At 38.0% G+C, this 23,670-nt stretch overlaps 1 protein-coding gene across 2 annotated transcripts in view; it reads left to right on the top strand.

Moving 5' to 3' along the window:
• BTBD9 (BTB domain containing 9) overlaps window positions 1–23,670 on the top strand; it is a 411,032-nt gene that overhangs the window by 28,535 nt on the left and 358,827 nt on the right. For both annotated transcript variants that reach the window (XM_080806282.1, XM_080806283.1), the window contains exons 2-4: window positions 11,147–11,358; window positions 14,965–15,328; window positions 16,411–16,675. In XM_080806282.1, the coding sequence (XP_080662408.1) occupies window positions 11,174–11,358; window positions 14,965–15,328; window positions 16,411–16,675 (814 nt within the window). In that variant the 5' untranslated portion in view covers window positions 11,147–11,173. The remainder of the gene's footprint in view (window positions 1–11,146; window positions 11,359–14,964; window positions 15,329–16,410; window positions 16,676–23,670) is intronic.

The following is a 23,670-nucleotide window of genomic DNA, read 5'->3' as shown; positions in this document are numbered from 1 at the left end:
TTAATTCAAGTATAATTAACAAACAGTGTTATATTGTTTTCAGGTGTATAATTTGGTGTTCTACTAATAATTCTGGCTACTATGTAGTTTGTAGCAACATTGCAAAGTTCCTGTTCCATATATGAACATGTGTAAGTTAGAATTATTTTACATTTTAAGAAAGATATATGTTATCAGTTGAGTTGGTTGCTCTTTTCACAGTTGTTTCCATTCTTGTTTTTTAAAATTATAGATTACTGTTCAGTTGTGTCATTATCAGTTTAGTTTTTTATAGGTTTTCACTTAGCCCTGTAGTGTATATGGATGGATATTTGTTTTAATGGTATTCTTGGTCTGTGATTTTTCAATAACTAGAATTTGACTACATTGCAGCTGAGTCTGAGTTATTCTCTCTATATTAGTAAAGCTGATTTATATGTAATCTCCAAAAGTTGACTTGAAGAAGGGCACGTCATTCTTACCACCCATGGCATATTTTACCTAGTCTGAATAGGGTGTCTTAAAAATGTTTGCGAACTGCTGGTCAGAAGAGCTAGTTGGCAGGAGTCAGTGAGAATCATTTCTTATTTCTCCTGTGTCACGGTGACAAAGCTCTTCTAAGTTCAGGACTTTGATAGACCTTGGTTTGAATCTGCTATTTATTGTCTGTGTCCTTGGACAATTGCCTACTCTTGTCTGTGTCTCAATTTCCTATCTGTAAAGTAGGATAAAAAAACAGTACCTTCCCAAGCCAGTTCTTTGAATATTAGATAAGATGGTGTGTATAAAATGCTTAGGACGCTGCCTGGAAATAGTAAGTCCTCTGTAGATAGTAGCCATTATTATTAGGTGAAAGGTACTTTTGTATCCTATAAAATGGTTAATTTGCTACTAGATTGTAATTTTTGTCTTAAGCTGCTTTTTGGGTTAAAACGTTCCACCAATATTGATTTATTCAGCCTATGTTTTAATGCCTTTTATATGGAGGTTCATTGTTAATAATAGTATATATTTCAAATCTTCTTTCAAATTTGGGGGTCTTTTTTTACTTAAATATATTTGACATATAACAAGTAGATTTAGGACGCCTGGGTGGCTCAGTGGGTTGGGCCTCTGCCTTAGGCTCAGGTCATGATCTCGGGGTCCTGGAATCGAGTCCTGCGATCGAGTCCCGCATTAGGCTATCTGCTCGGCCGGGAGCCTGCTTCCTCCTCTCTCTCTGCCTGCCTCTCTGCCTGCTTGTGATCTCTGTCTGTCAAATAAATAAATAAAATCTTAAAAAACCCCCCAAAAACAAATAGATTTAAAGTGTATAACATGTGGGGACCCTGGGTGGCTCAGTCCATTAATCATCTGCCTCTGGCTCAGGTCATGATCCCAGGGTCCTGGGATGGAGCCCCACATCTTGCTCCCTGCCAAGTGTGGAGCCAGCTTCTCCCTCTTCTTCTGCCCCCTCCCTCACGTTCTCTCACTCACTTTCCTCTCTCTATCTCTCTCTCTCAAATAAATAAATAAATAAAATCTTTAAAAAAATATAGTGTATAGCATGTTAATTTAATACATTTATATATTAAGATATGATTGCTATTGTGGCCATAATTACAACCTTTATCGTGTTAATAATTAGCATTTCTTTTTAGTTGTTGCAATAATTAAATTATAATCTTTTAGCAGGTTTGATGATTATAATACAATATTTTTGTCTATATTCACTGTAGTATGCATTAAGTCTCTAGGACTTATTGGCAGGGGTCACCTTCTTATAAAATCTGATTACTAGGGGTGGAGTTATAATGGCCATTTACTTGTTTTCTTATTTTGGCAGTGTTACATTATCTACAATCAGTGGTTTCCTTGCAGGAACTTTTTTAGTCCGTTTGTCATCTTGTGAGCAATAATTTAATTAAAGCCAGGTAACATTTGGAAAATTCACATAAGCAGGTGCAGGTAAACCTAATATGTCCTTGAACAAATGAGAACACTTCCTTGAGTCCTGCCTTTGTGGAATTCCCTAGACACTTATCTGTCTTAGGAGACAAGTGACTGTTTTTGACATGCAGATCATGAGAGGAGGCTAGGGACACCTACATATTAAATATTGCTGAAGCTTAATTTTTTCTTTTTTTAGGTTAGAAATACATGTCGGGACGCCTGGGTGGCTCAGTTGGTTAAGTGTCTGCCTTCGGCTTAGGTCATGATCCCAGCATCCTGGGATTGAACCCCTCATTAGGCTCCTTGCTTTGCGGGGCCCTGCTTCTCCCTCTCTCTCTGCCTGCTGCTCCCCCTGCTTGTGTTCTTTCTCTCTCTCTCTGTCAGATAAATAAATAAAATTAAAAAAATATGTATGTCACTAGAAGTGTTAAGGTTTTCTTACCAAATTTCTGTGGCTTGTATTGTACTCACTTTGGGATGTGAACAACCCCATTTTGGAGAACAAGTAGTCAATTGTTTGAATATTTTATTTTGATATAAGAATATAATATAATTTTCTTAGTTCCTGTTCATTTAGTAATCTGTTCAACATAGTTGTAGTTGTTTTAGTTGGTACTTACAGAAGATAACTTATTTTACTTTCTAAAAATCTAAAATTATGGCTTGATCATAAAATTATGGCTTGCTAACTCTAGAATTGACATTATTTGTCATCTAGGCCTAGCTTTTTTCAGTAGACAGTGAGTTCTTCAGAGCTGGCAACTTTATCTTTTATTAATCCTTGAGTTCTGTCACCTAGCACTGGGCCTGTATCAGAGAAGAGAGCTCAATAAATCCTTTTTTTTTTCTCAATAAATCTTTTATCGGATGAATTACCTACAGATTCAGAAATTAGTTTGTCCCTTGACAAAGAAGTGGAGAATCAATGTGGTAATTGGTAAATGGAGTTATATACACTCTCAATATAATAATCTTGTCGAATGTTTTTGTTATGATTACAGTTCTTTAAAAGTGTTCCAAGCTGTGCATATCTATAAACATTTATTCACAAACATATAAAATCATGAGAGTGACAAGAATTTGGAGTAGTACTGGATGTTAGAAATCATTTCATCTTTCCCAGGAAAAGATATTTGGGATATCCTGAAGCCAGAGAATGCCTCTAAACCACAGTCATGTTTCTCACTTGGGGCCCCTTACTGCCCCTGTGACAGGAGTCCTCTGCAAGGTTTAGAAGTAAATTTGCTTGCAGAGTATCAGAATCAAGGTTACACCAACCAGTATGGTCAGTGTACACCTGTTTATTCAGACTTTTGGATGACAAGGGTAGAGTATATATCAAAAGAAGTGAGGTATCCTTCCCATGAGAAAGTAGAGTGTGATTTTTTGAGAGTGCTTAAGATGCAGACAGGATATCCTTTATCTCCCCAGGCGATATTAATTTAAAGTTTAAGGAATACTACTTCAAATTACACACCACATGGGTACCAAGAGCAGGAAGAAATTGCTAAACCATATGCTTGTAAATGCCATCGCTTTCCTCAAGAGAAAGATCATTTATATTTTGCAATTAAAGAGCAGAAGGTCTTTTTACCCATAAAGGCTTTTCAGTCAGGAAATAGGCGGGGCAGAGAGGGTTTCCCAGGGGAGATTTATAAAGCTTTCAAGGACTCATTGGCATCTCCACCAGGTGGATCTTTGCTCTTTGTCTGTTTCCTGATTACACTCTGGAGAATAAGCTTTAAAAAATGTGGAGAGCCCTTTCTTAAAGAAAAGTTTGTAAACAGTGCTGCCAGAAGTGAGCTTTAAGTAAAGAAATTAGTATTTAGGTTGACTTGGTTTTTTCAGACTCCTTAAAAGTAATTATAACATTACAGCAGTATAAAATACATATGGTGCTCTCACTTTATTTATGGACATTGTTCATTGTTTTGGTTAGAGCAAATGGGTGTCGGTTTCTTATTGCATAGGAAATAGTCAATAACCCTGAGAATCTTAGTACTGCTGCTTTGGTCTTTTTTTTTTTTTTTTTTTTTTTTAATGCATCTGAACCCATGAAAGTTACCCAGCCATGAAAGAGTATAGTTTCTATACCACCATCCCTGGTAAATAAATCCATATGAAGTCCCAGAACCCTCAAGTAATGGTACTATATGCTATCATGAATGGCGCCATTTCCTGGTGGTGGTGTTCTTGTGCTCTATCCCAGTAGGTCCTTGTTCCCTCTGCCTTCCTGTTCTCCTTCCTCCCACCTTGAAGGAACAGCTTGAGTGAATAGATTACCTTGCCCTATCCCCGGAACGTCAGCAAACTTAGACTTGGGCTGTCAACAGGAGCAAATCTCAGAGCACTGTGTTTGCATCTGAAAAAAAAAAAAAAATGCGCTTTAAGTCTAGAAAAAGTCCTACTGAAAATCTTGAAGGTGAAGATCTTTAGTCAGGATGCATCAGATAGGGTGTCCTAGTAGGCCACGCTACTCAAGTAGCTGGTATTCATTCCTCCCTTCGTGTAATGTCTGTCTTCGTGTAATGAACCTTTTGTCCTTGTCTTCAAGTTGTTAATTAATTTTCATCTGTGGAGATAATATATAGTCCCTCTGCTTATTGTTCTTAGTCACCAAATCAGATACTACCGGTTGTGGCAAATTAAAACACTTGCTGTCTCATACACAAACTAATTTATTTTGTAATTTTAGTGGCCAAAGTTATTAAAATATTTGTATAAAGTTTTATTATAAATAAAACATGCTTATAAAAATTTAAACATAAAAATATGTAGTGCACTACATAAAATTTTCCCACAACCCTGATCCTTTGGGTTAACCCTTGTTAACAATTTGATGTTTGCTTTTTAAAAATTTATTTAACAAGATAACATTTTACTATAATACAGTTTTGCAGTTTTTCCATATAATACATTTTTTCCATGTAAGTACATATATTTTAGATTTTTTCAATATTAATAGTATCTAAGTTTATTCCTTTAAAATTGTATATTATTCTACTATATAGATTTACCATTATTTGTTTATCTAATTACCTTTAAATGGGCATTTGTTTTTTTCCAATTTTTTATTGTTACAGAAAGTGCTGAGGTTGCCATCCTTATGTATTTAATTCTATGTTCTTGTGTGAATATCCACTTTTTAAAAAAATGAGGGGCACCTGGGTGGCTCAGTGGGTTATAGCCTCTGCCTTCGGCTCAGGTCATGATCCCAGGGTCCTGGGATCAAGCCCCACATTGGGCTCCCTGTTTGGCAGGAAGCCTGCTTCTTCCTCTCCCACTCCCCCTGCTTGTGTTCCCTCTCACTGTGTTTCTCTCTGTCAAATAAATAAATAAAATCTTAAAAAAAAAAAAAAGAAAGAAAGAAAAGAAACAAGGATCTAAATGTTCCACTTTGGTAATGGGAACTAAGGATTTAAAAAATAAATAAATAAATAAATTTTTTTAAATGACTAGCTAACAACGTCTTTTATTGAAAAAAATTCTGTATTCCCCCCACTGAATTGAAATACTGTATTTTTATACACACATATATGTGTGTGTGTGTGTGTGCGTGTAGCGAATTCCTGTGTATAGTACTTGGGGTTTTTTTCTGGACTAATATGTTCCAACGATCTGTCTCTCCAATATGACATTGTTCTGACTGCTCTAATTTGTGAATTGCTTTCTCATCCACTAAGTTGGTCCCCCATTTTTCTCTTTTTTTTTTCCAGAATATATACCAAATTATATATCTATTCTTCCAGATGAACTGTCTTATCCCAATTTAATTTAAAAACTCTGTTGTGATTGTGATCAGGATTACTTTTAATTCCCATATTAATTAGAATTGTGTTTCTCAACTTAAATCACCTCTTGATAAATACAAAAATCTCACCTCTCATTCTCAGTTTTTTTATGTGTGCCCATTTGTCAAATTATTATTTTTCAACTGTTATCCCTATCAAGAATATTTTCTTGAATTTTGAAGCTTCAGAACATTTAAAGTACAACAAAATATCGAATGTGCTTTTTTTGTATGGTGATTGAGGGATGGCTGATCTCTTTAAACAGTGGATTTTTCTGTGTCCAAGCAATGTATGTCTCTTAATGTATTTCTCTTAAATTCTTCAATGGACTTTGGTTTTATTCCATGAGTTCCATGAGTTTATGAGTTTATTCCTAAGTATTAGATGTGTTTTGCAATTATAAATTGCAGGTCTTTTTCTTCATATTTTCCAGCTTGTGGTTTTTGGCATGGAAGGATACTGTATATTTTCATATAATAATTTTATGAGATCACCTTACTGAACTTCCTTTATTTTCTCTCTGATTTTTTTCAGTTGGTTCTCATGGATTTTTCATATGGACAATCAGTTTACCTGCAGATAATTATTTTGCCTCTTCATTTTCTAATCCATTTACTTTTAACTTGATTCAATTAATTGCATTGTCTTTTGTTTCTGAGAAATGCTAATAGTGATAAGAGTAGACCTCCTTGTCTTATTTCTGAACTTTTCTGGGACTGTTTCTAATGTTTTATTATTAACCAAATGCTTATATCTATTACAATTAGGCTATGTATGTATGTATATGTATGTATCAACAAGTTAAGGAAGTATGAGTATCCTAATAAAAGTCAGTATCCTTTTATTCCTATTCAGTCAGAACTTTTTAAAAATAAACTTAGTAGTGATTGTTTAAAAAGATATTTTAGTGCAGCGCCTGGGTGGCTCAGTTGGTTAAGTGACTGCCTTTGCTCTCGTGCTGCTGCCAGGATCCTGGGATCAAGCCTTGCTTCTGGCTCCCTGCTCAGTGGGGAGTCCGCTTCTTTTTCCCTCTGCCCCTCTCAGAGCCCTGCTCATGCTTTATCTTACACACACACACTCTCTCTCTCAGATAAATAAAATATTTAAAAATATTGAAAAGATATTTTAGCCTTTATTGAGCTAATTATATTATGATTTTATGATTTGTTCCACTTTTATGTTTTAATTCAATGACTTGTTTTTCCTAATATTCATCTGTTCTTCTTGGAATTGACCCACTTGCCATGGATCCTTCTGCTTAATTCTGTTTTCCAATATTTTACTTAGGATTTTTGTTATTCATGCTTGTTTTTGAGTGTGTGGGTGTGGGCATCTTCCTGTTGGGGTTAAATTGGCTTTATAAGAAGTAGGAGAAAACTACTTCCCATATGCACAGGAATTGTTTAAATAACATTGGAATTATCTATCGTTGAAATTTTGAAGAAACCCATCCCTAAAACTATTTGGATTGGGCATAATGGGAGGTCGGGGTCACAAATACTTTTGGATGGGTAGAGTAGGCTATTTTCTTAGTATACCTCTCTACACTCCAAACCAGAGATTAAATAAGTACATCAGATAGGCTTTTAGACTCCTTATTTGCAGTGCTTTTGCTGACATTGTTAGGCCTCTGATTGTTTCTGGAACCATACAGAAAATGGCTAACATAGCAGGACTGAACTGCTATCTCTAGGAAGCTCTGCTTTCAGGGTTGGCCCTTGACTGGTGTCTAGATGGAAACTTAGAGTTTAGAAGGGTTCCTGCCATCAGCTGATAAGAGTGGCTCACTTAAGCAGTTTGTGCAAACACTATGGTTTATGTTGAACACAGCTTTCCTTTTGGGAGTCTGGAATTTGGATACATGCCAGATAGGGGCTACCTATTGGAACAGCATCCATTATAAATAGCCAGGGCTTTGAGTCTCCAGCAAGCTTCCTGCTTGGTAACATTTAACATGTTTTGTCACAAGTTGTTGGTGGGGGAATGAAGTACATCACATGTAATTCCACTGGGAGAGGACCCTTGGCAGCTTATGTCAGGTTCTCAGATTTTGCCCCATGTGTTTTTTCAAAACCTTTACTAATTTTGTTTTGTATTCTTTGGCTGTAATAAATCGCAGTCATGAGTACAATCATATGCTGAGTCATGAGAGTTCATTTCGTAGGTCAGGTCAAAACAGTGATATTAAAAGGCAGTGGCGGAGTTATATAAATTATAAAAAAGTCAATAACTGTGTCATTACAGGTGTGGAAACAATCTCATGGAAGTTAGAAAATTTGTCAGAGATCACATATGTTGACAGTGGCAGAATGAGTTTTAAAGCTTAAGAAAGAAGTCAATAAACAGTTGTACACCATGAACTTTAACATTTTTTCCAATTTTATTTATCAAAGTTAGAGCTTTAAAAATTACCTTTATTGATATGTGTTTCTAAAACATGCTTTTTATTTTTCATGTTTTTAACACCTTAATTTAATTTTATTTTAAAATTGAATTAAAACACACTTTTTAAAATACAGGTGGGTGGGGGCGCCTGGGTGGCTTAGTGGGTTAAGCCTCTGCCTTCGGCTCAGGTCATGATCCCAGGGTCCTGGGATCAAGCGCCACATCCGGCTCTCTGCTTCGCGGGGAGTCTGCTTCCTCCTCTCTCTGCCTGCCTCGCTGCATACTTGTCATCGCTGTCTGTCAAAAAAAAAAAAAAAAAAATACAGGTGGGTGGACCCAAACTATTTGTAGTTAAGCTATGGCATCGGACAAAAATATTTTCAAATATTTTCTGCTTATGATCTGTGGCCTTGGTAATTTTGTGGGCACCATTTGCCTCTTTGCAATAAGATTCAAAATGGACTCAAATCCTCAACGAATTTTCTAGTGGATTTTTTGTGTGTGTGTGTATTTGTGCACCTGAGTAAGGTATGTGACTACAACAGCAGAGTCTAAATCAGTGGCTCCTTTTTAGCCTGCTTGTTAGAATCACTTCAGAAGAGTGATTCCGTATTCTAGGCCAACTAAGTCACAATTTCTGATATGCGGTGCAAGCATCTTTTTCTGCCCCCTTTTTAAAGCTCCCCATGTGATTCCAATGTGTGTAGCTCATTGACAGTCACTGCTCTAATTGAAATTATTACTATATGCCAATAAAATTATATTTATTCCATAGTAAGTGGCTGTTTTCTATACCTGGCAATATTCACTTTATATCTTCAGTTGGAAAAGCGTGATTAAAATGTAAATTTAGCAAAATGTAGTTGTATGTATTAAGAAGTACAGATCTGGAGAACCTATTAAGGTAGATATTTATATATATACTATTGATGTTTATTATGTATCATTTGAAGAGTCATAAATTTACCTTTCAGCTCGTTAACCAAAAATCAATCTTTTCTCATCAAGAGTCGTTTCATCTCACTTATGACCAGGGTAAAAGTATAAGTGATTATTATACCAGAGGATATATTCCCTGGGTATGTGCAATGCATTTGTTCAGGCAGGGAAAGAGTCTGTTTTGTTTAGAGCCATGCACCATCACTGAAATACGGGATAGTGATGTAAGAGTTCATTGAAGAGTACTGAGGTTTTGAAGTCAGGCACCAGTAGATTTCAGAATTTCATGGCTGACACTAGAAATGACTATATTATTTTGGACATCAGTTGGGTAATCCAGCCAGAAACCAAAACAAAAACCAGAAACAGTCTGATCCTTTATCTAGAGTATAGCCAATCTTTGATCATATATTAGAGTGGGGTTTGGCAAACTATAGTCTTGAGGGTTAAATCCATCCCTTTTCAGCAAATAGTTTTATTGGAACATAGCCATGCTCATTCATTTACTTATTGTCAATGGCTGTTTTTGGCTCCACTGGTCTAAACAGAGACCATATAGCCTGTAAAGCCTAAAATATTTATCTGACCCTTTGCAGAAAGTTTGCCAACTTCTTCTGTATTAGACTCTTGCATCACACATTAAATAATTTAATCATGCATTATTTGCTGACACTCCTAAATAGATCCTCTTAAGCTGACTTTGATCTTTCATATATAGGTGACTGGAGATGATTCGTTTTTTAAGGCTTTCAAGTGAAAATTGTAGTTGAAGAGGGATTTATCTTGGCTGTTAAGGGAGTATGCTGCTATCCCTTTGATGCTCCTAATCTAGGGGGCCGGGAGCTTGTCCACCTACCTGGAGTGGGTGTCTTCTTGCCTAACTCATGCTCCATCTCCCTCTGTGTTACAGTCCTTGCTGTTGCTCTCTCTGTTGGGGGTGGACATGGAGGAGCAAGGATTTGGGGAACCTGTACCGCAAGGATTTCTCACTGCAGTTTCTGGGATAAAGAAATGTTTTGTGCACCTTGCTAATAATGGATCTAGATATGGTCGTTTACAGATTAAGAGTGGTTTAACCTTTAATCCTGGTCCAAGTGGACAGTTCAAGAAGGTGTGGAGGTCTAGTGAAGAAGGCACATCTGTCTCAATTCCCCTGGTCTCTGGTGCAGTAGATGGTTAGCAGTAGAGGGGTAGCTGGCACCCCTCTGAGCGGTTAGCTATGTCTTTACCTGGGACACTTGAATGCCGGTGAAGACTCTTGCTTGCTGGGTTACTTACCCCTGAAAAAACAGAACCTGCGAATACTGGAGAGATTGAAGAATATAAACACTTTTAGCTTTCAAGGGACATAACTCCCCTTTCTAACATATAAGACTGTTAATCATGTTTCGATTTTTAGTTACATCTGTAGAAAAGCATTGCATACAAAAGCAAAGAAATGCCTGTAAATGAGATTAAATGTAATGACGTAGTGGTAAACACAGGCAGAGCTGTGAGTTTGAATTAGAAGTTACAGTTTAAAGAAAAATATCAGGGTTATTCTTTATTTTCAGGGGGTAAAGGTTTCATTAATAAATGTCAGGCTATTTTTGTGACTCTAAAAGATTATTTTTTAGAAAATATTTAAGGTATTTTCAGACGAAAGCCTCTGAAGGTATTTGGAATCTGATGACTTAGTTTATTCTGCTTATGACTTAGGTCTAGATCTATGCCCAGATGACTCTCCTCCTGAGTATAGTTATACCCAACCTCATTAAGTAGATCTGTGCTACAGAGGAGTTCCAGTTGTTGGTTTTTCTTTTCCTGAGGTACCAAGAAATACGGTTCCTGTAACTGGCACGGTTTTCTAGAATATAATGACTCCAAGTGCTGTTTGTGTTAGAAGAACTGGCATTTTTGTTTTCCTAGTATAAGACACTGAAGGGCCTGGAGTTCATGGAGTCAGGCTGAATTACTTCTGAGAATAAATTGGTTGATAAAGATGGGAGTCATGATGCAATCTCTCTCATGCTATTTGTTTTAAAGTCCTTCAAATTCCTACTTAGCTCTGTTTATGGTATGTGATTTTCTAAGTGTACTTCCCTCCTTCCACTACTTCTTACCCCTTCTTTATATCCTAGATCAACGACTATCACCTGTTCTACAAGATGAGTAACAGCCACCCTCTTCGCCCCTTTACTGCAGTGGGGGAAATTGATCACGTGCACATTTTGTCTGAACATATTGGTGCCTTGCTGATTGGGGAAGAATATGGTGACGTCACATTCGTTGTGGAAAAGAAACGTTTTCCTGCCCACAGGGTAATTTTAGCAGCGAGGTGCCAATATTTTCGGTAAGTGTATATTATTTTTTGAAGATTCAAGTCACTTGTGGAAAACACTGGTATTTTTCTCCTCTATGAAAAATATGTAACAAAGCATAACAATTTAAATCTTTGAGTTCAACCTCTACAAGAATTCCCTCTTTACAGACTTTTGTTAGATTTTTTTTTTTTTTTAAATCACCTTTTCCTTCAGGAGTCACCTGAGAATTAGAGGGTGCAGAGCCTTCCCACACTTGAATGTTCCACATCAACCATTGTTTTCAGGGTGTCAGGAATATTTCTCAGGCTGAGTCTTTGCAGCCCTCACCTTTTCCTCACAGCTCATGACTAATGGAACTTAAGCTGATTTACTGGCAATTCGGCTTCTTACTGCGTAAGTGGACCAACCTCTGGACTTGCTAACAAACATGTATACCTCTTAGTTTCAGACAACTGAGGCCCAGGACCTGTAGGTAACCCAACAGATCTATCTCTGAAATAGGCAGTTTGGCAACCCCGTATTACGCTTGATCTTAGCCAAAAGGCCGAGGAGTGATGGCAACCCCAAATTAAAGGAAATTTAAGTATTTACTGAGATTTAGTTTTATTTGTTTATTTTTTTGAAATTTAGTTTTAAAACTAAGCAAATATATAACTAAAACTAAGCAGTCTTTATGTGCTAATGTAAAAAAAAAAATCCTGCTTATATGTAGCCCTTGTTTGTCACTCAGACCTCTAATTTCCTGAGTTATGAATGTTAAGCTAAGCTCTAATTACTCTACATTTTACCTAATATTTGTTAGAAGGGAATCATTACTGAATTATTGACTGAGTGATAAATTATCTTTGGTAAATCCATAGCATCCATATCTGAAAATCATGGATTGACTTGGGAGACTCATACCTAAAACCTGAGATGCCAGTGGCTTAGAGAAAATTACGCTTACCTTCTAGTGAAAACTACAGTCAGATTTTCACAACCAGAATTAAGTCAACAAAACAATATCTGGAGTCACACACATTGTATTGAGGTGAGGCTCTTGGAAATATTTACAATTCAAACTCTTTGAGTACATTTTAAACATTTTTAGAACCTCCCGTCTTGCACATGTAAAATGCCACAGTAGATGAAGCCAGGAGCATCTTTTGAGAGTTCTCTCTGACCCTCTCCTACACTCTTGCTAGTGGTCAGCTCCACCCAGACAGCCTGCCTTGGTCTGGTCCTATTAGTAACCGGTCTTTGTCCTCTGCACACGTTTCCTTTTGTGTTTCTCTTTTCTTACTGGTCCACTCTTTATTGTTAAAGTGTTTTAGTCAGAGCTTTTCAGCTTTATGTTTAATATTTGTTAACATTATATACCTTCCCTCTTCCAAAAGAATTCAAGACAACGTGTGTGGATATCTTTTAGACGATCAGTATATTCTCAAAAGAAACTCACATGCTTTTAGAAATTTGAAGATCATATTGAGTGAATGGAATATACTCCCTTACTGAACTTGTTCTTGGTGTCTCTTTGTGGATTTTGAACATTTGTAGTATATCATGACTCACTAGGCTCAACTCAGAGTCATTGGTAATGTTATTTTATATTCTCATTGCTGACACGTTCATATGCAAAGGAACGTTAGGAGAAGCCTCCCTAATTGTTGTCATAGAGCCTATCAATTAGCAGATGAGGACAGACTAACTGTCCACGAGGGAATTTTTCACAGTTTGAGAGTTCATATTTAGTACCAAGGAAGCCACATCAAAACCACTTTTAAAACATTGAGAATTTGGGCGAATACCACAGCTCATACTGCAGTGGGAATAAGCCTTGGTGAGATCTCCCTAGGAAAGTGTTCTTTAGTCCAGTAATTTTAAGGTCGTGGTGGGATACTCTCTGGATTAATGAAGACCTTCAAGGGTGTTTTTAGGCATAGTATAACCCAGTAGAAAAATATGCTCCAAATATTTGTGAATCTTTGCCTGGAGTTTCAGCTATTTCCCTGAGGCCATCAAGAATGCCAAGACCTGGAGGAGGGTGGGAGGAATTCCAACAGACATGGAGGGAACCCTTGAAATGCTAGTCCTACTCTGAGAATTTTAGGAGCAAGGGGAGCCTCTTTTTGCCCCCTTTTTCTCTTGTTTTCACTTTTGCATATTTTCTTTCTCGCTTCAACTCTTCTTTTTCTGTACTCCTCCTTTGTCCTCCTTTCTTTCCTGATGGATTAGAGGTTTAATTGGTTCATATTATTTCTCCTACAGTAATAGTTCATATTATTTCTCCTACAGTAATAGAGATAGAAATTCAAATTCATTACCTGACTGGGCTATCTGGTTTTCAGTTGTTAGATGAGCAGATAAGCAATAATGGGATTTTTTTTAATCTGAAAAATAATGAAAGACAGGAAAAAAGAAGTCAAATCACCCATAATCCCATTCCCAATTTTATTTTTAATTTATGAACTAACAAATGGAAGTCCTGCCCTCCCAGCCATCTAATCCCATTCCCCAGAGACAACCTCTGTTAACAGTGTAAGATGAGTTTCCCCCAGTTTTTCTCAATGTGATTAGATACACCTATATATCTATGTGCATACACATAAATATGTGGTATATACTTTTTCCCATCAACACATCTGGGTCTGCAACTTGACTTACATACTATATCCTGGATATCTTTTGAAGACTGTATACATCGATCTCGTTTATCTCTGTAATAGCTGCACAGAAGTATGTATCAGTTTTTAAAATTCTGTTTCTGTTGATAGACATTTAAGATTTTTTTCAGTGTTTCCATTGTTTCTTTTTTTTTTTTTAAGATTTTATTCACTTGTCAGAGAATGTGTGGACAAGCAGGAGGAGCCGAAGGCAGAGGGAGAAACAGGCTCCCTGCTGAGCAAGGAGCTCAGCTGGGACTGAGTCCCAACACCCTGGGATCATGGCCTGAGCCAAAGGCAGACGCTTAACCCACTTGAGCCACCCAGGCATCCCTCCATTGTTTCACTATATATTCTTATACATGTATCTTTACTTTGCTGTATTATTTCCTCTAGAATTGAGTCCTAACAGATTACTGAGTTGAAGGGTATGCCCATTTTAGATTTGAATAGGAATTACTTAAATTACTTTCCCCAAAGTGGTGCCTATTTATAGGCTCAAAGCAGTGCATGAGAAAATCTGTTATTCCATTGCTTTTGTAGTACTGCATAGTTAACGGGATTTTTAATTTCTGCCAGTCTAACAGGGGAGAATGGCACCTGGTTGGGTATAATTGTTTTTATGTGATTATATCTTTTCCTATAGAGTTTTACTTTTTAAAAAGCTTATTGACCTTTAATCTGTTTATATGGATTTCGCTGTTCCTTTCAAAAGAGCGCTTTCATCTTTCTACTTAATGAATGTTTATTACATATTTGAAGTCTCAGGATATTTCATTAGTCCAATTGTTTATAGAATTAATCCAAAATAGTTTATAAATCATTTCTCTTTCTTTAGAGAACTATTTAAAATGATTACTATGCATTTCTTCACCTGAATCTTTGAATCATTAAACAAATTCATGTTTGCATAATGCTGATAACCGTGATTTCATAATATTGTAGCAAATCTTATCTGAGGTCTTCCTCATGTATTTGTTCTCTGACATGCAGAGCATTACTGTATGGTGGGATGCGAGAATCTCAGCCCGAAGCAGAAATCCCTCTCCAAGACACCACCGCAGAAGCATTCACCATGCTGCTTAAATACATCTACACTGGGCGGGCAACGCTGACAGATGAGAAGGAGGAGGTGTTGCTGGACTTTCTGAGCCTGGCTCATAAATATGGATTTCCAGAGCTGGAGGATTCTACCTCTGAGTATCTCTGCACCATACTTAACATTCAGAATGTCTGCATGACTTTTGATGTTGCCAGCCTCTACTCACTTCCCAAGTTAACTTGCATGTGCTGCATGTTTATGGACAGAAATGCTCAGGAGGTGCTCTCCAGTGAAGGCTTCCTCTCCCTTTCTAAGGTGTGTCGTCATCTGCAAGTACTCTGCAGGCATGCATCGCGTTATTTAGATCTGTGCAGCTGGAAGAGAGCCATAGACTAAGAGTAAAAGATTAGGAACTGTCGGTCTGGAAGAGGTCGTCTGTCTAGCTGCCTGCCTCCGGCTACTGAGACTCTATGTAGATCATATAAGAGAGAGGCACATTCCTATTTTTCCTTTTTTAAGATTCTTTTGGTAGGTTCTATGCAGGGTGGGTATTTTCCAAGTGATGCCTGTCAGATAGGTTCCTCTGTGACGTTGCCTACTATTTTTTGGTTTTGTATCTCTCCAACAGAGAGGTGCAACTAATAATTCCTTATTGTGAGAGGGAAAGTTCATAAAGGAGATCTGAGGTGTCCTTGGATGTTTTAAGTCCACTGTTTGTTGTTGTTGTTGTTGTTGTTGTTTTGCTGGCTCAAAAAAATAGACTGTTTTGCTCAAATCTGTCTCTGAACCCTGGTTTCTCCTTTCCCTTTTTATGTTCCTCCAACATAAAATATTTTGTTCCTCCAATTTAAAATATTTAGGAAGGACCTAAATATTTCAGATGGGAAAACATATTTGAAATGCTACATATTTTGGCCTGGATGTTTTTTACTATCCTACTTAATTTTTTGGAGGCAAGGGTCTTTGAGGGTTGCCCCATTGTTGCTGGTGGTCAGTCTGGAAATCTGAAAACTAGAACTACGGGAGTGCAGTAATACTGTGGAACACAAGATTTCGAATCTTGATCTATCTTACTGGCCTATAAATGTGTGCTCTCCTGGAGAGCCTGCATGGAATGACAGCTCCTCATGTTGCCATTTTTCTTCTTGTTTTATTGAAGATAGGTACAGATGTGTGGGAAAGACTCGACATTTGATGTAGTGGTACAAGATGCCCATGGCTATTCACGGAGCCATGATGGGCAAGAGGGCACATAGCACAAAGATTAAAGAAAGAAGATGGTCGAAGAGAGTTGTTGAGATAGAAGCGATCCTTGCAGTTCTGTGAGGTTTTGCTGATTGATCATACATAGGGCTGAACTCCATAATGACTGGAATTTTTTTTTTTATCCTTTTCAGACAGCACTTTTAAACATCGTATTAAGAGATTCATTTGCAGCTCCCGAGAAAGATATTTTCCTAGCCTTGTTAAATTGGTGTAAGCACAATTCGAAGGAGAATCATGCTGAAATCATGCAGGCTGTGCGTTTGCCTCTGATGAGCCTCACTGAACTTCTGAACGTTGTGAGGCCTTCAGGACTGTTGTCTCCCGATGCCATTCTGGATGCTATTAAAGTTCGATCAGAGAGCCGGGATATGGACCTCAATTACAGAGGCATGCTCAGTGAGTACCTGTTTATCCTCATCTCCTGCAGATGTTTTCTCCCTTGTCTGACAGTCTCAGCTATAAAATGAGTTACAAAACTCTAGTTGCAGGTGTACGTGGTAAGTGTGGGTCTAAGAACATATAGTTTTGCTTTCTCTTGTTCTCCTCTTAATTCCCCCAGAGATTGTGGAGCCTTTGTAGACTCCAAAATAGGTATTTCTTGCCATTCCTGGACAAATTTCTTTAGCTGTTCCCTAGAATATCAGAAATAGACACTTTCCTGAAAAGCTTCTTCTCATGCTAAGACCTCTCCTGCCTTCCTCAAATCAGCACTGAGTATGTGCTCTGTACTTATTATTATTTGAGGTACTGTGAACACAGAGATTTAAATAGTAGTAATAGCTATTTTCAACACTTATGTGATTGTTCTTATTAAGAAAAATAATAGCAATTATGAAGTGCTTATAAAGTGCTTGTATTCTCAATAACAGTTCTACATGGTCATTTAATTCTTACAACAGCCTTTTGAAATAGGTACCATTATTGTCTCCATTGCACAGAGAGGTTAAGTAACTTGCCCAATGTCACACAGAAAGATGCAGAGCGGAGAGGCAGACCTATGTAGTTAGGCTGTGTAAAGCTATGTTATGCTGTGTAACTGCAAAATATAATCTCCACCTTTGATCCTTTTAATATCCTTGTGGATATAAGACTTACACTGCCATGAAAAGTTAAGTACAACCATGTTGAAAGTGAGTACATGTTGTGAATGTCGGAAGAGGATATGGCTTAGAAGGATTAAAGGAGATTTCATGGAGATTTTGAAGCCTGAGGTGAATCCTGACCTTGGATATTATGAGTGGCATCGGGGTGAAGTGTGTTCTGAGGGGAGGAGTGGTTACGTTTGACAGACCAAGTAGAGCATTTGAGAGACCGGGAATAGAAGAGGTGGACTAGAGCAGAAGGCTTGCATCGACTAACAACAATGTCTGTAAAGGTCAGCTCCGCCAAAATCATGGAAGTCTGTCAAACTAGCTTGGGAGTTTTGCTTATGCCCGATGAGCAGCAAATTTTTGAGAGGGAGAGATGCATGAGTATGATGATGTTTTTAAAAGTTTGATCCATGGTGCTGTACTTGCTCACCTGGAATAGAGAATTGGTTCAGGGAGACCAGCAAGGAGGGTATTTGATCTGCACGAGGTTGATACAACTGTAAACTGAAGTGGCTGTAGGGAAGAGAGAAAGTAAGTATGTATAAAGGAGATATTATTCTAAAAAATTAGATCTTGGTGACTTAAGGGATATTAATTTGAGGATTGAGTTTAGGAGGAAGTTACCTTATTTTATCAAATCTAAGAAACCAGAAGTTCTAAGGTGCCATTGTTTTGTGTACCACTAAGAAAGAAAAGAGTACTCTCAGTTAAACCATGACTCACTGTCATATCTATATCCCAATTTCAGGAATGTTAAAATTTGAAAAAATATGTGTCTTAGAAATAAAGAAATTTAGTAGTTCTTTGAAGATGCTGAGCTTGATTTTAGACTTACCGAGTTTGGGGGTTTCTGGAACATATAAGTACCAAGTTCTGTCCCATGTTAGTCATTTCCCTGAGTGATCTTTTCCTTGACCATGTTCTTACATTGTTTTCAATACTGATTCACCTTAAATAGTTGTCCTTAGTCTGGATTTCTCTCCTGACTCATCAGATTTAGACTTCTTATCATTGGGCGCAGAAGAAAAAGTAGTGGTTTTGGAGCCAGAAAAGTTTGACTTCAGATCCCAAATGAATTACTTATTAATTATATGACCTGGCATTAAGTTACATAAGAATTTTACTGTTAGTCCTGCATTTCCTAGTATTGTTAGGAGAATTAGTTGAAATAATTCGTGCAAATCATGTCTGGAAATTCAATCTAGGAAACCATTGTTATGTTATCATTATTTGTGTTCTTCCTCCTCTCTGTATATCTGTGTAGGAATTACCACATTTATTACATTGTTTTAAACATTTTTGTTAACTTATCTTTGATCCTTGAAGGCAGAGATGATCCTTGTAAGGTTTGTTGATCTTTGTATCCTCAACGTTTAAGATGGCATATAGCATATAGCAGACATTTGGTGAGTGAACACATAGGAGTAGCAGTGGAACCATGTTACTGGCATTTAGGAAGCAATCAGAGCTGGTGAAGAAAGAGTTGAGCCCTGGGCTAGAGTGTAGAGAAGGAACTAAAGCTCAGAGTCTGAGATTTGGAGAAAATCTGTAGACAGGGGCCTGAATAGAGAAAGAAGAATTAAGAGAGGTAGAGAAAAAACGGGGTAGGGTTATAGAAGCCAGCAGAGGAGAGAACTTTTATACAGAGAAGGTAGTTGCTGGTATTTAGTGGTGCTGGGAAGTCAGAAGAATGAGGATTGAGAGAAAACTTTGGGATGTAAGTTGTAGTCGGTTGGTGAGTAGTCTGAGCAGAAGCTTGGCTAAATGGGGAATTAGGCATGGGTTTGAAATGATAGTAAATATGATATGTTGACCGTCCAGTGTGAATTGAAGTGAAAGGCAGTAGAGAAATAGTATGGCAGCTAGAGGGAATAGCTCAAGAGAGATCTGGGAAGAGATTGGAGGTGCTAGAGAGTGGTCCTAGGTGGGGGGATGGAAGAGGGGGAGGTAACAAGATGAGTAATAGAATTTTGGAATTTCTGAATCCTCATTGTCAGATCTGCTCATATAAGTTTCTTTTTCTCCCTTCTTGCCCTATCTTTGATTTGAGGTGTTGATAGGGCCCTACAACTGGATTCATTATAGGAATAAGCTTGGGCCATTTTTTCAGGTGCTTTGGAAACTTCATTTAGTTAATGGTAGCTTAGAATTGATCAGCTGGTCACCGGAGGTGTCAGACCTGGGTTATAATAAAGCCAGGAGATTACCATGAAAGGGAGTACTCAACCAGCTGAGCCACATTCGGTTCTGGAATGACGTTATTTACTGTAATTATTACTCAAAAATGTTAAATTATTCATCTTGGCATAATCCAGTGAGATCTCAAGGAAGAGATTATATAAATGTCTGAGAATCTTTTATCTCACTTCTGAACTTGAGAAATGATTAAATAGCAGGCTGGTTTTCTGACTTTTTAACTATGTGGGTAGTAAAATCCATAATATCAACTAAGGGTGCATAGCACTTTCCTGTCAGCTCCTAAAAAGATACATTAGTTATTCTCTAAGTTAATGTTATCCAGACATACCATTATTTTCTTTTATCACATTTCTTCTCTGTTAGGAATACTTGGTCTGAAATTTCAGAAGTCTTCCTGAATTGTTCCGGGAAAGGTAGTTATGCTTATTTTGAAACTGTTGACCAAATTTGTTTTGTTTCTTTGTTCTCCCCTGCGTGTAGCTCCTGTGTCTTTGGGACTTTCCATGAACTGTGGAGAGGTTCTATTCTGGATTAGGGACACCACAGATACTAATGTTTTTTCTTTGAGTTTATTAATATTGGTTACTGGAAGATTCAACTCTTAGAGCTGCATATCCTGAGGATTTTAACCCAATTACAATTTTTTTCCTCCTTAAAAAAAAAAAAAAAAGATCCAAAGGATGTTTTAACTCACCAGTGATGGTTAGTCTTTCTGGGAAGGTGGTTTTGAGTAGTTTTGTACACACACATGGGGAAAGGAATTAACTTTAATGAAATTATTTTTTCTCCGTAGGTATTTGAACAACTTGCACTCAGACCATTCCCTTAATGCTTAGTTTTATCTTAACTATGGAGGTATTTCTGCCTTGAAAGTTAGTGCTTTTTCTGTTCAGTCTGAGTTATACTTTGTTTTGTGTGTCTCAGATTTTAGACTCTCGGAAAGAGGACAATATTGTTTCTTTATGTTTATAGCAGGGAACATATCACAGCTTCCATTCTCAAGGTTTCTTTTTTTTAAGGTGTTATTTATTTATTTGAGAGAGAGAGAGACATAGAGAGAGTACAAGCAGGGGGTGGAGCAGAGGGAGAGAGAGTCTCAAGCGGACTTCTCGCTGATCATGGAGCCTGATGTGGGGCTGATCTCAGGACCTGACCCTAAACCAAGAGTCAGCTGCTCAACCAACTGAGCCATGCAGGCACCCCTGAAACTTTAATATTTTTAAAACTCTTTGACATATATGTTATTTATCTTCCCAGCTATAGTTGATAGTATCTTTGTTGGTAAACTAGGGGGTTCACAAAGAATCCCTCCTGAGCATTCTCTGTGGAGGCGTTTTTATGTTTGATATGCACTTGTCTGTATGAGATGATGAGCTGCTGGAGGGTGAGTCCAGCATAGTCCGGCACACAGAAGGCAGCTTAGAAATTTTTTTTTCCTTAAATATATAGGATGAAGGTCCCATTCAGCTCTTAGAAGCTTTCATTCTGTGATCTTTATAAGTAACTCGCCTAAAGTTGCTGAGTGGAATCGAAGCCTGAGCTGGAACCAAAGTGCTGATCTGACTCACAAGGCCAGTGCTCTCCGACAGAGTCTCCTGCCTGGGTTATTTTCTGTTGGTGTTTTGTGTTTGGCATGTTTGAGCACGAGTACTGTCAAATGTGGAAAGGAGGCCTGCAGAGAGTGGAGATAATGGGGAGAGTTAGGGAAGACAGCGGTTGTCAAGAAAGCCCCTTGTAATGCCACACTTGTTGGAAGGGCAGAGCCACACATCTTCCAGGGAAGTCAGGTTGGGGAGTACAAGGTGATTTGGGGTACAAAAGTAGGTAAAGAGATGGCAGTGGGCAGAGAACCAGGTGTGGCTCCAGATGACCCATCAGCAGTAGACAACTGTCTCAGCCTAGATGTAAAAGAAAGTTCAACAAAGGATGATTAAAAACATAACGCAATCAAAGGAAAACACAAGGTAACTAACCTGGCACCAGATTTTGGTACTGTATAGCTAGTGGCCAGTCCTACTCCATTTCTCCATAGCTTTCCTTTCAAATAATGGCTTGTTTCTGCCTAACTATGGAACTTCAGAGCTTAATTTTTTTTTTCATATTTGTAAAATGCATCCAAAATTACAAATGCAAAGAAAAGTATTGTTATCTGCTTGGTTGTTTAATCCCTAACACCTGTATTTTTTGAGAGCTCTTTTTCTCTGAGCCCCAATACAGGCGGTAAGAATATTTATGGTTTGAGTTATTTTATTATGACTGAATTTTCTCATGATCACTTTTTTTCTTAAATTCTTCTTAAATTTAACTATAGGTTTTGTACATGCATGTGTGTGTGCATGGCACCCCCGCTCCCACACACTTGGAGTTGTATTTTTATCCCACAAGATACTCAGATTATAGTCACCATGAGAGAATTTCCACTTGTGTGAGTGTTTCCCATTTTAAAGTAAAAGATACTTTTGGGAGAATCTGTATCAAGAATAGTTAGAAAAGTTCTCAAGTGCTCTTGAAATAAACTTCAAAAGAAGACTTTAGACTTGTGGTAGCAATTTCATTTCCATTTTAGACTTTCAGTTACACTCACTTGAAACCCTTGTGTCTGTGTGTTATTCCAAGCCTGCTAAATTTTAGAGATGAAAAAGCTTGTGTTTAGAGAAAATCAAAGGTTAGCAGCACTTTCTAAGTCTGAAAGCTTGAGTTCCCCCTTTTTCGGTGTGGTCTTGACTAGTGGTGTCAGAACTGGTGGAGATGGTTGCAGTGGTCAGCAGTGACAGACTTTAGACCCTCACATTTTATACCGAGCAGCAAGGGAACAGAGATCTCTTTTTACCAAGGGTTACACATTACTGACACTAAAGAGTGTCAGTTGGGAGTTTCTGTTTGCTTGCTTTATGAAGTGCTTCATCTCTGGATTGGAGACATCAGGAGGGCAGGGCCCATCTGTCTCATTCTCTGAGGTATTGCGGTGGTACCTGGTACAGATTGAATCCTCCGTAATTGTAGCATATATTTTCTGTAGTCTGATCTTTACAGTAACACAGAGGGTGGGTTGGACACAGTATTATTTGTAGATGAGAAAACAGATGCAGATTCAGAGACGGAGTGGCCTCAGGCAGAGGCAGTGTGCAGTAAAGCCGGAGTCTCAGATTTAGATACAACTTCTCACTTTAGATACAACTCTCTTTGTTTTTACACTGTATCAGACTCTGTTTTTTCCCCCTGAGTCTCAGGTGACCTTTTAGGGAGGGGATTAGATGGGGAGGGGTAAATATGGTCTTCTCCTCAGAAACCCTTATGATGGAGATGGCAGACAGGGCTCCTGGAGGCAGACTGCTGGGTTCTAATCACAGCTCTGTTACTGGCTGTCTATGTGACCTTAGGCACCAAAGTCCATCCATCCTTTCTCTGCACCTACTTCCCCATCTGTGAAATGGTCATGTAATAGTATTTCACTCAAAGGGTTGTGAGGAGTGAATCAAATGAATTAATAAGGTTTGTTAAATAAATGAGAAATGCATAATGAAGAATATATATGAGTACCATGAACTAATAGAACTCAGGAAGTTAAAAACCTGTATCACATAAGCACAAAAGAGGTTGAACATGAGTAGGTTTCATTTTTTTTTTTTTCTGAGTTGCCTTACCCTTTTTTTTCTTTTAAAATATTTTATTTATTTATTTGACAGATAGAGATCGCAAGTAGGCAGAGAGGCAGGCAGAGAGAGAGAGGAGGAAGCAGGCTCCCTGCTGAGCAGAGAGCCTGATGCGGGGCCCGATCCCAGTACTCTGGGATCATGACCTGAGCCAAAGGCAGAGGCTTTAACCCACTGAGCCACCCAGGAGCCCCTGCCTTACCCTTTTGTGAGTTAAATAGACCTACTCCAGCCCCCATTTGTCAGCTGCATTTATTGTCATCTTCTGGAATCATTCCCTTTACCTGGCTGCATCCAAAAAACGTTTTCAATTAATTTTTTCTTTTGTAAGAGAGAGAGTGTGCGTGATCAGGGGGGCAGAAGGGGGAGAGGGAGAGAGAGAATCCTAAGAAGGCTCCATGCCCAGCGAGGAGCTTGACATGGGGCTCAATCTCACAACCCTGAGATC

This window comes from Martes martes, assembly GCF_963455335.1.
Source record: "Martes martes genome assembly, chromosome: 6".
In the NCBI taxonomy this organism is placed as follows: Eukaryota; Metazoa; Chordata; class Mammalia; order Carnivora; family Mustelidae; genus Martes; species Martes martes.
The sequence above is the reverse complement of the archived record's forward strand: the minus strand, read 5'-3'. Positions and strand labels throughout refer to the sequence as shown.